This window comes from Oncorhynchus gorbuscha, linkage group LG08, assembly GCF_021184085.1.
Source record: "Oncorhynchus gorbuscha isolate QuinsamMale2020 ecotype Even-year linkage group LG08, OgorEven_v1.0, whole genome shotgun sequence".
NCBI classification, from domain to species: Eukaryota; Metazoa; Chordata; class Actinopteri; order Salmoniformes; family Salmonidae; genus Oncorhynchus; species Oncorhynchus gorbuscha.
In genome coordinates, this window is record NC_060180.1 from 8118724 (window position 1) to 8133723 (window position 15000).

General features: G+C 46.7%; 1 protein-coding gene across 2 annotated transcripts in view; it reads left to right on the top strand.

Annotated features, from left to right (window-relative positions):
- Positions 1-15000, top strand: part of LOC124041146 (sodium/calcium exchanger 1-like) — a 228537-nt gene that overhangs the window by 173777 nt on the left and 39760 nt on the right. Inside the window, exon 3 of one of the 2 annotated variants that reach the window (XM_046358371.1) lies at positions 1873-1979. In XM_046358371.1, coding sequence (XP_046214327.1) covers positions 1873-1979 — 107 coding nt within the window. Of the gene's footprint in view, positions 1-1872; positions 1980-2383; positions 2488-15000 lie in introns of both variants that reach the window. The other variant, XM_046358372.1, reaches the window with a different exon arrangement.

Genomic DNA, 15000 nt, shown 5'->3' on the forward strand with positions numbered 1-15000 from the left:
TCAAGAAAGAGGTCAACAGTTTGATTCTGTCACATTGGATTCATTGTGAAATGTAATCCGTTGTCTCCCTTTACAAGAGTTGGCAGTGGTGTCTTCTGTGGGTTTTGTTAAGGAGAGGAAGTACTTCGATGTTTGAGGGGAGAGGGGGGTCACTTAGTGTTGTTACAGATGCCATGGGATGGAGCTGAGATCGTTATGGGGCGAGGGAGGTTATTGGGAGGTGTTAAGGATATGTTTTGGATTAGTTTGATTGGTTATAGAGCAGAAGGGAGTATCTGGATGTCTGGATGTTGAGGAAAATGTCCAGCAAGCAGAGGTTTATTAGAGGAACAGGAGAATTCAGGGCCTTGCAGAGGGAAACAGAGTGAGGGATTTTATGCCATTGTAGCTGGAGAGGCGGTAGGAGGAGGTCAGAGGGAGGTAGGAGGAGGTCAGAGGGAGGTAGGAGGTCAGAGGGAGGTAGGAGGAGGTCAGAAGGGAGGGATGAGGGGGTCAGAGGGAGGGAGCAGGGGGTCAGAGGGAAGGGAGGAGGGGGTCAGAGGGAGGGAGGAGATGGTCAGAGGGGAAGGAGGAGGGGGTCAGAGGGGAGGGAGGGAGGGAGGAGGGGGGTCAGATGGAGGGAGCTGGGGGTCAGAGGGAGGGAGCAGGGGGTCAGAGGGAAGGGAGGAGGGGGTCAGAGGAAAGGGAGGAGATGGTCAGAGGGGAAGGAGGAGGGGGTCAGAGGGGAGGGAGGGAGGGAGGGAGGGAGGAGGGGGGGTCAGATGGGTAGTAAGAAATACAGACACAAATTCAAATGGTTGTCCTTCAGCATTTCAGCCTCAACGTTAATATGCAACACCCAGAATCACACACTCCCACACACCCATTGAATAATAACCAGTACATTACATTTTAAGGTATGCTGCATGTAAAGCAGGTGAATGTAGTGCTATGGGGGTCAGGGCGGTTTTCTCAGTAAACAACACAGAGTCTTACGGTCAGTACACACCAAGCCTATACAGACAACACTACAGGGCTGTTTTCTCAGTAAACAACACAGAGTCTTACGGTCAGTACACACCCAGCCTATACAGACAAAACTACAGGGCTGTTTTCTCAGTAAACAACACAGAGTCTTACGGTCAGTACACACCCAGCCTATACAGACAACACTACAGGGCTGTTTTCTCAGTAAACAACACAGAGTCTACAGTGAGTGGTAGTTAGATGACTAAATCTTTCAGCATGTTTTTTGGATGTAAACAAAACATACACTGCAAAGTCTCTTTAAAAGACAGCGTGACTTGGGGGGGCGTTTGCACCAAGCCAACAGTTGGTGTAACTGTAGTGTTTGGGTCTCTGTTTTTGCAGGTAAATGTATGGTATTTGCTTTTAGATCAGTGAGTGGTGTGGTGGTGATGTGTTAGAATAACTATGGATGCTGCATTGGGTCAGTCAGAGTCCAGCTCAGCACTTCTAGGATCAGTCTGTCTGTCAGACCCCTCTCAGGGCTGGACCACAGCTAGGACACCTCACCTACACACTCAGATCTACTTAGAAATAGTCAGTACCTGACGCCCCACTTCAACAGATGTGTGTGTGTAGCAGGAATTTAAACAGTCAATATCATCATAAAGTGTGATGAGAGATTAGGCGCTATACATTATTGTGATGTTATTCCTTCGAGTGACATTTTTCCGTTCCTTGATCAAAACATACAAAATCATCTCAGTTTTCTACTCATCTTCCTCTCCACCTGTTGTCTTTCAGATGTCAGCGTGGTTTGTCTGCCTGCTGCCTCTGTTCTGTTCTCTCTCCGTTTCCTCCTTTTATGCTCCGACCTGTTGTTTCCTCACTGTCTCTTCCTTTTCTTCTCTTCTTCTCCTCCTTCAGCAAAATGATCAAGGTCAGAATCGTTGACGACGAGGAGTATGAGAAAAACAAGACCTTCTACTTGGAGATGGGAGAGCCTCGCCTGATGGAGACCAATGACAGTCAAGGTGGGGGAGATAGTCCTGGGGGGTACAGGTCGTGGGGGTCAGACCCCTCTACCCTGACCTCTGACTCTGGGCCCAGCGTCCGCTGCACTGCGCTACACTGCATGTTCACACCAGCAGGGGGCACCAGGAGGAGGCTGCTGTGTAGAGTTCATGTCACCACAGGACAGAGTAGGACTACCAGTTACACACACCAAGCAGCGGGCTCCTCTCCCACTCAGTGTGCCCTCAGCAGACGTGAACGTGCAGCAGCCCACCTCGTGTCACCACCACCTCTCATTCCCACGACTGGTCAAGTGTGTGTGATTGTGTGATTGTGCGTGTGTGTCCTTGTGCCTGTGCTTATGTGTGTGTGTTTAACATACATGGTTCCAACTCCCCTACGTTGTTGTTTTGTGTCCCTGCAGGAAAACCATAGCCATTAAAATACTTGACCGTGAGGTGTATGATAAACACAGCTACTTCACCCTAGAGCTGCAGACGCCACAATGGAGAAGGAGAGGCCGGACAGGTGTGAGAGAGCTGACCAACTAAACACACTGGGGTTGGAGCTCACTTGGCTCCTCTCCTATTGTCTTTTATCCTCTCCTCCTTTACTCTGTTACTTTCTCCCTCGCTTTTCTGTTCTAATCTGTTCTCCTCCACCTCCAAAGTCTCTATTTGACTCAGTGCACACGCACCTTTCCTCCCTCGCTCTCTCCCTCCTGGCTAACTGCGATTCTCACTTTGCTCAACTTCCTGTGTCCAATGGCCTTAACAATTCACGCCTACAAAGACAATGCTCGTCCAACTCTGTCATGAAGAGCCCTAGTGCATTAGTGGACATATGCTTGACTAAAATGTCGCATTCTGATGATAGGATATTTATAGGATATCCTTCCCACCAAGTATCTCTGTCCCGTATTCATCACAAGGAATGACAGAAGAAACAGTGGAGATAATGGTAGATATTAGATTGTTTTTATCACCCAGCACTCCTGGCCAAAAGTGTGTGTGTGTGTGTGTGTGTGTGTGTGTGTGTGTGTGTGTGTGTGTGTGTGTGTGTGTGTGTGTGTGTGTGTGTGTGTGTGTGTGTGTGTGTGTGTGTGTGTGTGTGTGTGTGTGTGTGTGTGTGTGTGTGTGTGTGTGTGTGTGTGTGTGTGTGTGTGTGTGTGTGTGTGTGTGTCTGCTCCACTCAGTTTGTCCTTAGTACCTCACAAAAACCCTCTTAGTTTCAATCTCAACTCTGAAACATTAATAACTGGTCCACCCCTAACTGTTTCTCCGTCATTTATGGATGTGAAATGTTCCTAGTAATGTCACTCGCGATTTATCTATTAATAATGCCACGTTTACCATACAACCCGATAGAGATTTACGATACAGTGATCAAAGAGTGAGGTTTAATAAAACATAAATACAGGATGAAGATCAAGCCCCCCCCCCCAATCCTCGAGATTCACGACAACCTGACAAGTCATAAAAGAAGATCAAAGTCTTGTTCAGTCTAACGATGCCTGATCCCTGAGAAAATACAATTCCATGGAAGCAATTTAATCTCTGCTTTCTCTGGAGTGAAGCTTTAAAATACTTTATTTTACAACAGGAGAAATATGATTCAGCCTGTTAGCACAAAAGTGCTGCCATAAACAGTGATGCTAAAGTATTTCCCGTGTGTTTTAGTGTCGTCGTTGTAGAAGCTGGTGACTGCTGGGAGTTTTATGATCAAGCCTATTGGTCCCTCTAATGCCCCGTCTGTCCTTCTGATTAAACCCACCAGGTTACCCTCTAATGCCCCGTCTGTCCATCTGATTAAACCCACCAAGTTACCCTCTAATGTCCCTTCTTTCCATCTGATTAAACCCACCAAGTTACCCTCTAATGTCCCTTCTGTCCTTCTGATTAAACCCACCAGGTTACCCTCTAATGTCCCTTCTGTCCTTCTGATTAAACCCACCAGGTTACCCTCTAATGTCCCTTCTTTCCATCTGATTAAACCCACCAAGTTACCCTCTAATGTCCCTTCTGTCCTTCTGATTAAACCCACCAAGTTACCCTCTAATGTCCCTTCTGTCCTTCTGATTAAACCCACCAGGTTACCCTCTAATGTCCCTTCTTTCCATCTGATTAAACCCACCAAGTTACCCTCTAATGTCCCTTCTGTCCTTCTGATTAAACCCACCAAGTTACCCTCTAATGTCCCTTCTGTCCATCTGATTAAACCCACCAGGTTACCCTCTAATGTCCCTTCTGTCCTTCTGATTAAACCCACCAAGTTACCCTCTAATGTCCCTTCTGTCCATCTGATTAAACCCACCAGGTTACCCTCTAATGTCCCTTCTGTCCATCTGATTAAACCCACCAGGTTACCCTCTAATGTCCCTTCTGTCCTTCTGATTAAACCCACCAGGTTACCCTCTAATGTCCCTTCTGTCCTTCTGATTAAACCCACCAAGTTACCCTCTAATGTCCCTTCTGTCCTTCTGATTAAACCCACCAGGTTACCCTCTAATGTCCCTTCTGTCCTTCTGATTAAACCCACCAGGTTACCCTCTAATGTCCCTTCTGTCCTTCTGATTAAACCCACCAGGTTACCCTTTAATGTCCCTTCTGTCCTTCTGATTAAACCCACCAGGTTACCTTCTAATGTCCCTTCTGTCCTTCTGATTAAACCCACCAAGTTACCCTCTAATGTCCCTTCTGTCCTTCTGATTAAACCCACCAGGTTACCCTCTAATGTCCCTCTTTGTCCATCTGATTAAACCCACCAGGTTACCCTCTAATGTCCCTCTTTGGCCATCTGATTAAACCCACCAGGTTACCCTCTAATGTCCCTCTTTGTCCATCTGATTAAACCCACCAGGTTACCTTCTAATGTCCCTCTTTGTCCATCTGATTAAACCCACCAAGTTACCTTCTAATGTCCCTTCTGTCATTCTGATTAAACCCACCAAGTTACCCTCTAATGTCCCTTCTGTCCTTCTGATTAAACCCACCAGGTTACCCTCTAATGTCCCTTCTGTCCATCTGATTAAACCCACCAGGTTACCCTCTAATGTCCCTTCTGTCCTTCTGATTAAACCCACCAGGTTACCCTCTAATGTCCCTCTTTGTCCATCTGATTAAACCCACCAGGTTACCCTCTAATGTCCCTTCTGTCCTTCTGATTAAACCCACCAAGTTACCCTCTAATGTCCCTTCTGTCCTTCTGATTAAACCCACCAGGTTACCCTCTAATGTCCCTCTTTGTCCATCTGATTAAACCCACCAGGTTACCCTCTAATGTCCCACTTTGTCCATCTGATTAAACCCACCAGGTTACCTAATGTCTCTTCCCACTTCCCAGCCTCCTCTGCTATGTGGTGATTATTGACCCTGGTTTCCCAGCCATGTCCTGTTATAGTCTGTTAACTAGGCAGCAGTATGAGGGATAGAGGGCCGAATGCAGGAGAGGAGGCGGGAGGGCTGTAACAGACCACAGTAATGGCCACATATTCTGTGGACAAGTTATTATATTATAACGTTATCTTTTACAAGCGCGGAGTCTGTAACTACCGCTGAACCAGCTCAGTGCTGCTGGATCAATTCCTAATATAACAGTCAGCATGTTTGAGTTATGCTCCCCTGGAATGAGAAAAACTGCTAAAACAATCTGTTCTCATCCTAGCTACATTGGAAGTGTGTGTGTGTGTGTGTGTGTGTGTGTGTGTGTGTGTGTGTGTGTGTGTGTGTGTGTGTGTGTGTGTGTGTGTGTGTGTGTGTGTGTGTGTGTGTGTGTGTGTGTGTGTGTGTGTGTGTGTGTGTGTGTGTGTGTGTGTGTGTGTGTGTTTAGTTATTATCATAATGTTTTATTATTGAACCTTTATTTAACTAGACAAGTCAGCTAAGAACAAATCTTTATTTACAATGACGGCCTCCCAAAAGGCCTCCTGCGGGGACGGAGGCTGAGGTTAAAAATGTAAACAGAGAGACACCACAACACTACATAAAGAGAGACCGAAGACAACAACATAGCAAGGCAGCAACACATGACAACACAGCATGGTATAAACACAACATGACAGCAACATGGTAGCAACACAACATGGTAGCAGCACAAAACATGGTACAAACATTATTGGGTACAGACAACAGCACAAAGGGCAAGAAGGTAAAGACAACAATACATCACACAAAGCAACCACAACTGTCAGTAAGAGTGTCTATGATTGAGTCTTTGAATGAATAGATTTAGATAAACCCGAGCACTGAAGGTGATCCTTGGTAAAGATTACCACTCCTCCACCTTTGGAAGATCTGTTTTGCCGAAAAAGGTTCAAACCAGAAAGGTTAACATCAGTATTCAAAACACTGTTCCTTAACCACGTCTCAGTAATGACCAACACATCTGGATTGGAGCTGTGAACCCACACTTTCAAATGATCCATTTTAGGTAATAAGCTTCTAGTGTTAACGAGCAGAAAACCCAGGCTTTTACGAGAGTAGAAATCAGTGAAGCGGATATCAGAGCCAGGATATCAAAGTCAGGATTGGGGCCAGCAGCAGTAGCTGGGCCAGGATGTACATGCACATTTCCAGATATGTCTGTGTCTATGTGTGTGTGTGTGTGTGTGTGTGTGTGTGTGTGTGTGTGTGTGTGTGTGTGTGTGTGTGTGTGTGTGTGTGTGTGTGTGTGTGTGTGTGTGTGTGTGTGTGTGTGTGTGTGTGTGTGTGTGTGTGTGTGTGTGTGTGTGTGTGTGTCTACTGACACAGTCCATGAATCCCCAGCAGGCCTCTGGAGGGAGCGATCAGAAATAATGGGTGATGACTGACTGACTGAGCCCAACAAGCAAACAGTAATTACTGCTCTGCCTCCTTTTAAACTGAGCCCCACCAACACCGTTAGTACAGCTAGCTCCGTTAGCATCATTAGCCTCCACTCATGTGAAGGGAGACCGAGGAGACAGTGTTTTAAGACGAGTGGAGAGGTAAACAGCTGCAGTCTCTGAAGTAGCTCCACTTCCCCCTGACAAACACAGCTGCTAATTAATGTGAAACTCTGATTGCCTGAGAGGAAAACAAAACCAAAACAAGATTTAAGGCTGGCAGTATGTTTGTTCACAATTAGCTCTCTCAATCTTCGTGCTTTATGGAGATAAGGTTTCATTTTATAGCCAGGAATTTTTTTTGCTATTATTTTTTATTATTTTACCCCCTTTTCTCCCCAATTTTGTGGTATCCAATTGTTAGTAATTACTATCTTGTCTCATTGCTACGAGTAAGGGCTCGGGAGAGACGAAGGTCGAAAGCCATGCGTCCTCCGAAACACGACCCAACCAAGCCGCACTGCTTCTTAACACAGTGTGCATCCAACCCAGAAGCCAGCCGCACCAATGTGCCGGGAGGAAACACCATGCACCTGGCGACCGTGGTTAGCGTGCGCTGCACCCAGCCCGCCACAGGAGTCACTAGTGCGCGATGAGACAAGGATATCCCTACCGGCCAAACCCTCACAACACTAGGCCAATTGTGCATCGCCCCATGGACCTACCGGGTGCGGCCGGCTGCGACAGAGCGCGAACCCAGAGTCTCTGGTGGCACAGCTAGTGCTGAGATGCAGTGCCCTAGACCACTGCGCCACCCAGGAGGCCTATAGCCAGGAATTTGGCAGCGCTTCATGTGAACTAAGTACAGTACTACTTCAAATATTTGCAATCAAAATTCTGCCAAAGAAAGTGAACTGGAGTTGGGTGAAACAATGTTTTTCCTGAAATGTAACCTACGTTTACTCAAACACAAACATGTCTGATATGATTTACCTTGTATACATACCTCACAATAGAAAGGCATTAAGACACAGACAGACAAGCAGTCAGGTAGTCAGGCACTCAGGCAGTCAGGCAGACAGACAAGCAGTCAGGTAGTCAGGCACTCAGGCAGTCAGGCAGACAGACAAGCAGTCAGGTAGTCAGGTACTCAGGCAGTCAGGCAGACATTCAAGCAGTCAGGTAGTCAGGCACTCAGGCAGTCAGGCAGACATTCAAGCAGTCAGGTAGTCAGGCAGACAGTCAAGCAGTCAGGCAGTCAGACAGACAGACAGACAGACAGTGGGGCCCTCCACTGGGGCCCTAGACCCCAGGCCCCACCATCTCCCAGTATTCCTTTCTCTCTGTCTGAGTGAGTGATCCGTGCTGACAACAGCCTGACCTGGGGTCTCAGAGCTGCATGTGATTGGGGTCTCAGAGCTGCATGTGACTGGGGTCTCAGAGCTGCATGTAACTGGGGTCTCAGAGCTGCATGTGACTGGGGTCTCTGAGCTGCATGTGACTGGGGTCTCAGAGCTGCATGTGACTGGGGTCTCAGAGCTGCATGTGACTGGGGTCTCAGAGCTGCATGTGACTGGGGTCTCAGAGCTGCATGTGACTGGGGTCTCTGAGCTGCATGTGACTGGGGTCTCAGAGCTGCATGTGACTGGGGTCTCAGAGCTGCATGTGACTGGGGTCTCAGAGCTGCATGTGACTGGGGTCTCAGAGCTGCATGTGACTGGGGTCTCAGAGCTGCATGTGACTGGGGTCTCAGAGCTGCATGTGACTGGGGTCTCAGAGCTGCATGTGACTGGGGTCTCAGAGCTGCATGTGACTGGGGTCTCAGAGCTGCATGTGACTGGGGTCTCAGAGCTGCATGTGACTGGGGTCTCAGAGCTGCATGTGACTGGGGTCTCAGAGCTGCATGTGACTGGGGTCTCAGAGCTGCATGTGACTGGGGTCACAGAGCTGCATGTGACTGGGGTCCGAAGCCTCTCTTCTTTTTCCCCTTCTTTTTTTGTTGTCTGTTCTCTATTTCTTTTAAGGCCTTGTGAGTGTCTCCCTTCTGAGTAGAAGTTTGTGTGTGTTAAAGTAGTGGTGTTAAACTAGTGTCTGGGGGGCTTGTGGCTAATGAATGCTGTAATTATCTTCTCCTAGTGACAGGTCTCTAGAAAAAGACAAGCAAACATCTGGCATCTATAAGAGCCACAATGACACTCTGGTATGAATCGCCTGTAACCCGAGCTAGTGAGACTTCAACTATGTGGGTTCCTTAATTACACTAAGACAATGTTGATGACATGTGTAATGTAAATATGCATTTAAATGTATGTGAGATTTGTAAATATGTGGGTAGAGCAGTAGACTAATTACAGCAGGCACATTACAGAGACAGGGATGGTAAATGTTTATATCTATGGTTAATTGGCTAGACTGGAGAGGCGTTATAGGAATAGTCTCACACCACACGCTTGTTCATACTGGACATATCAGTCTGGAAGGGTTGACTTTGGCTTAAAAGGGCAATCGGCAGTTTACGCATTTTATTTCCGGCTCGTTTCGGTAAAACAGGATGGAACAGGATGTGGAACAGGATATGGAACTGGATGTGGAACAGGATAAGGAACAGGATAAGGAACAGGATGTGGAACAGGATATGGAACAGGATGTGGAACAGGATATGGAATTGGATGTGGAACTGGATGTGGAACAGGATATGGAACAGGATAAGGAACAGGATGTGGAACAGGATGTGAAACAGGATATGGAACAGGATATGGAACAGGATATGGAACAGGATGTGGAACAGGATATGGAACAGGATGTGGAACAGGATGTGGAACAGGATATGGAACAGGATGTGGAACAGGATAAGGAACAGGATAAGGAACAGGATGTGGAACAGGATATGGAACAGGATGTGGAACAGGATGTGGAACAGGATATGGAACAGGATATGGAACAGGATAAGGAACAGGATATGGAACAGGATATGGAACAGGATATGGAACAGGATGTAGAACAGGATATGGAACAGGATGTGGAACAGGATATGGAACAGAATATGGAACAGAATATGGAACAGGATGTGGAACAGGATATGGAACAGGATGTGGAACCGGATGTGGAACAGGATATGGAACAGGATATGGAACAGGATATGGAACAGGATGTGGAACCGGATGTGGAACAGGATATGGAACAGGATATGGAACAGGATGTGGAACAGGATATGGAACAGGATGTGGAACAGGATGTGGAACAGGTGATGTTAAGACTCTTAACTTTGAGTGTCACCTGAAGAAGTATAGAATTCAATAGTTTTCACTGAGCCTCATCCTGCAGTCAGATAAACATCAGTGGATGCAGTCTGACTCGAGGTGACAGGGTGGGCTCTGTTAGACTCTTATGGAGAATATCTATTTTAAAAAGCTTAACGAATTACATAGCTCAGTCTATACAGAACCAAATGAGAGCATTCTGTGGACTGGGCGGTTCTGGACATTCACAGACACACACCCTAGGTCATCTGGAGACTGGTAAGAGATCTTGTTACATACACCCCTCTCCAGCTACGCCCTCCTTCTCCTCAATCTGTTTAGATGTTCTCTGTTCTCCTCTGAAACCAGATGATCAAAGCATGGCCACCTAACCTCGCAATGGTCCACAGCTGGCAGCTCCCATTAAGCCTTCTGCATTCTTCCTCCCGAAGAAAAAGAAGTGTGAATAGCTTTCCCCAAAAAGGCAAATCTGCACGTTTGAACTCCACATGTCTAGAGAAGTTGAAGAAGTATCGACCCAAACACAATGAACACACAGTTTTACACAACAGAGAAACACAATGAACACACAGTTTTACACAACAGAGAAACACAATGAACACACAGTTTTACACAACAGAGAAACACAATGAACACACAGTTTTACACAACAGAGGCAGGGGGGAAAGAAGATAGGAGGAGGACCAATGAAAAACAGGCAGAGAGAGAAAGAAGATAGGAGGAGGACCAATGAAAAACAGGCAGAGAGAGAAAGAAGATAGGAGGAGGACCAATGAAAAACAGGCAGAGAGAGAAAGAAGATAGGAGGAGGACCAATGAAAAACAGGCAGAGAGAGAAAGAAGATAGGAGGAGGACCAATGAAAAACAGGCAGAGAGAGAAGGACACAGGAGGCATAACCAAACCTCTCTCCCAGGATGTCCTATGGATGATTGAGAACGACACTAATATAGAATACACAGCGTTCCTCCATCCCTCCCCAGAACATTCTGCCAGAGTCAGTCAAATGTATTCTGCAGGGTTGGTTACGGTGCGGTAGCCACCACTCAGAGGAAGGGGATGGATAACAAGGTTACTGAGGCAGTAGTAATTACACCTGAGACTCACCTCTCCTTTAATTGAGTTCATCAAGTCACTCGTTAGACACAGTGAACCGCAGCCTCTCATGGTAGGTGAGGTTTACATGCTGATCAGCTGACGTGAGTTTTGTAGCATTTTCAGCCCTGTCAGTCAGTAGTAGGCTGTGTTGAGCTGCATAAGACATATTGAAAGCATATTTATTTATCCAGGTTGTCGCTGTAAAATTAAGAATGTAATTGTTAATGTGGTACATAGTCAAGGCAAGCCAATACAGTACAAACATGCTTAGTCACCGAGCCATACTAAAGCCCCCTGAGTAATGGAAAAAGCAGCTCCAATATCCTCCTCCAACGTCTTTGATCCTGATTTGGCCCCTTTACCTCCACCCTCCTCTTGTTGCGCCAGTGTGACTGGGTTTGAATGGTGGGGCGACGGAGGGGAACGAATGGCGTTGGATCTGATGCTAATCCACAATGCACTGCTCTGCTGTGAACTGTGAACTGTTCCCCTCACACCAAATCAGATCACTGCACCGGGCTGTGTGACAGTGGTGGCTCTACATTACCGCCACACGCCCCATAGAGTGAGATTGAATTAGAGAGAGAGAGAGATGGAAAGAGTGAGAGAGATGGAGAGAGAGAGAGAGAGAGAGAGAGAGAGAGAGAGAGAGAGAGAGAGAGAGAGAGAGAGAGAGAGAGAGAGAGAGAGAGAGAGAGAGAGAGAGATGGAAGAAGTGAGAGAGATGGAGAGAGAGAGATGGAAAAAAAGAAAGCGAGAGAGATGGAAAGAGGGAGTAAGAGAGAGAGAGATGGAAAGAGAGAGAAGGAAAGAGGGAGTGAGAAAGAGACCGTAGAGCCAATAGAACCCTGTGTGGTTCGTAGTAGATAATAGCAGGAGATGTTCCAGTAGTCATACCCAGTCTCCAAGACCTTCTCCGTTTTATCATCATCCTTTTGGATTTGAATTCACACGGTTTAATAGGACTCACAAGTCACAGTAGTCCTATAGCTTCTCACTACAAAGTCATGTCAGCTGACAGTGATATCATCATGGGTTTATGTGTTCAGAGGGGTGAAAACTAGGTCATGGTATGACATGACATATTCCTCTCAGAACTTGACAGGTTTTATAATATAGTGACAGAACATCCTTCCAGCCTCATGTAGAACACTGTACATGAATACAACAATGGCTTGTTGGCTCTGAAGAACGTCCACAGAAAATGCTGTTTGATCTTGATTCTGTAAGCTTGAGGTGGAGGTTTTGTGTCCTAACTCTCCCCTCCCTCCACTCTTAGAGGGCGGCAGGTCGCCTAGCAGTTAGCACGTTGGGCCAGTAACAGAAAGGTTGCTGTTTGACTACCCGAGTCGACAAGGTGAAAAATCTCTCGATGTGCCCTTGAGCAAGGCACTTAACCCTAATATGCTCCAGGGGTGGTGTATTACTGTGGCTGACCCTGTAAAACAACACATTTTACTGCACCTGTCCAGTGTGAATGACAATAGAAGACCCTTTTATGTTTTAGCTATACACTGTGAGCAGCCAATCGCAGCAGCATAACATTATTGTATTACTGTGCTCACCCAGCTGCGCAGGCACTCAGGTTGGTACAGTAATGTTGTAGATAATGACCTGGACTCCAGTAAGAATCCCTCCACCAACTACATCCCTGACAAACCTAAAAAAACACACACACAACACCCCCTCGTGGGTGGAAAATACCTCAGCAAACAGGCCTAACATCTCATTATTTAACCACACTTGACAAGATCTGAAATCAAGTCATGATGATCTTCAAATCAAATCAAATTAAATTTTATTTATATAGCCCTTCGTACATCAGCTGATATCTCAAAGTGCTGTACAGAAACCCAGCCTAAAACCCCAATCAGCAAGCAATGCAGGTGTAGAAGCACGGTGGCTAGGAAAAACTCCCTAGAAAGGCCAAAACCTAGGAAGAAACCTAGAGAGGAACCAGGCTATGTGGGGTGGCCAGTCCTCTTCTGGCTGTGCCGGTGGAGATTATAACAGAACATGGCCAAGATGTTCAAATGTTCATAAATGACCAGCATGGTCAAATAATAGTAAGGCAGAACAGTTGAAACTGGAGCAGCAGCATGGCCAGGTGGACTGGGGACAGCAAGGAGTCATCATGTCAGGTAGTCCTGGGGCATGGTCCTAGGGCTCAGGTCAGTTGAAACTGGAGCAGCAGCATGGCCAGGTGGACTGGGGACAGCAAGGAGTCATCATGTCAGGTAGTCCTGGGGCATGGTCCTAGGGCTCAGGTCCTCCGAGAGAGAGAAAGAAAGAAGGAGAGAATTAGAGAACGCACACTTAGATTCACACAGGACACCGAATAGGACAGGAGAAGTACTCCAGATATAACAAACTGACCCTAGCCCCCCGACACAAACTACTGCAGCATAAATACTGGAGGCTGAGACAGGAGGGGTCAGGAGACACTGTGGCCCCATCCGAGGACACCCCCCGGACAGGGCCAAATAGGAAGGATATAACCCCACCCACTTTGCCAAAGCACAGCCCCCACACCACTAGAGGGATATCTTCAACCACCAACTTACCATCCTGAGACAAGACTGAGTATAGCCCACAAAGATCTCCGCCACGGCACAACCCAAGGGGGGGGGGGGGGGGCGCCAACCCAGACAGGATGACCACAACAGTGAATCAACCCACTCAGGTGACGCACCCCCTGCAGGGACGGCATGAGAGAGCCCCAGTAAGCCAGTGACTCAGCCCCTGTAATAGGGTTAGAGGCAGAGAATCCCAGTGGAAAGAGGGGAACTGGCCAGGCAGAGACAGCAAGGGCGGTCCGTTGCTCCAGAGCCTTTCCGTTCACCTTCACACTCCTGGGCCAGACTACACTCAATCATATGACCCACTGAAGAGATGAGTCTTCAGTAAAGACTTAAAGGTTGAGACGTCTCTGACATGGGTAGGCAGACCATTCCATAAAAATGGAGCTCTATAGGAGAAAGCCCTGCCTCCAGCTGTTTGCTTAGAAATTATAGGGACAATTAGGAGGCCTGCGTCTTGTGACCGTAGCGTACGTGTAGGTATGTACGGCAGGACCAAATCAGAGAGATAGGTAGGAGCAAGCCCATGTAATGCTTTGTAGGTTAGCAGTAAAACCTTGAAATCACCCCTTGCTTTGACAGAAAGCCAGTGTAGAGAGGCTAGCACTGGAGTAATATGATCAAATTTTTTGGTTCTAGTCAGCATTCTAGCAGCCGTATTTAGCACTAACTGAAGTTTATTTAGTGCTTTATCTGGGTAGCCGGAAAGTAGAGCATTGCAGTAGTCTAACCTAGAGGTGACAAAAGCATGGATAAATTTTTCTGCATCATTTTTGGACAGAAAGTTTCTGATTTTTGCAATATTACGTAGATGGAAAAAAGCTGTCCTCGAAATGGTCTTGATATGTTCTTCAAAAGAGAGATCATGGTCCAGAGTAACGCAGAGGTCCTTCACAGTTTTATTTGAGACGACTGTACAACCATTAAGATTAATTGTCAGATTCAACAGAAGATCTCTTTGTTTCTTGGGACCTAGAACAAGCATCTCTGTTTTGTCCGAGTTTAATAGTAGAAAGTTAGCAGCCATCCACATCCTTATGTCTGAAACACATGCTTCTAGCGAGGGCAATTTTGGGGCTTCACCATGTTTCATTGAAATGTACAGCTGTGTGTCATCCGCATAGCAGTGAAAGTTAACATTATGTTTTCGAAGAACATCCCCAAGAGGTAAAATGTATAGTGAAAACAATAGTGGTCCTAAAACAGAACCTTGAGGAACACCAAAATTTACAGTTGATTTGTCAGAGGACAAACCATTCACAGAGACAAACTGATATCTTTCCGACAGATAAGATCTAAACCAG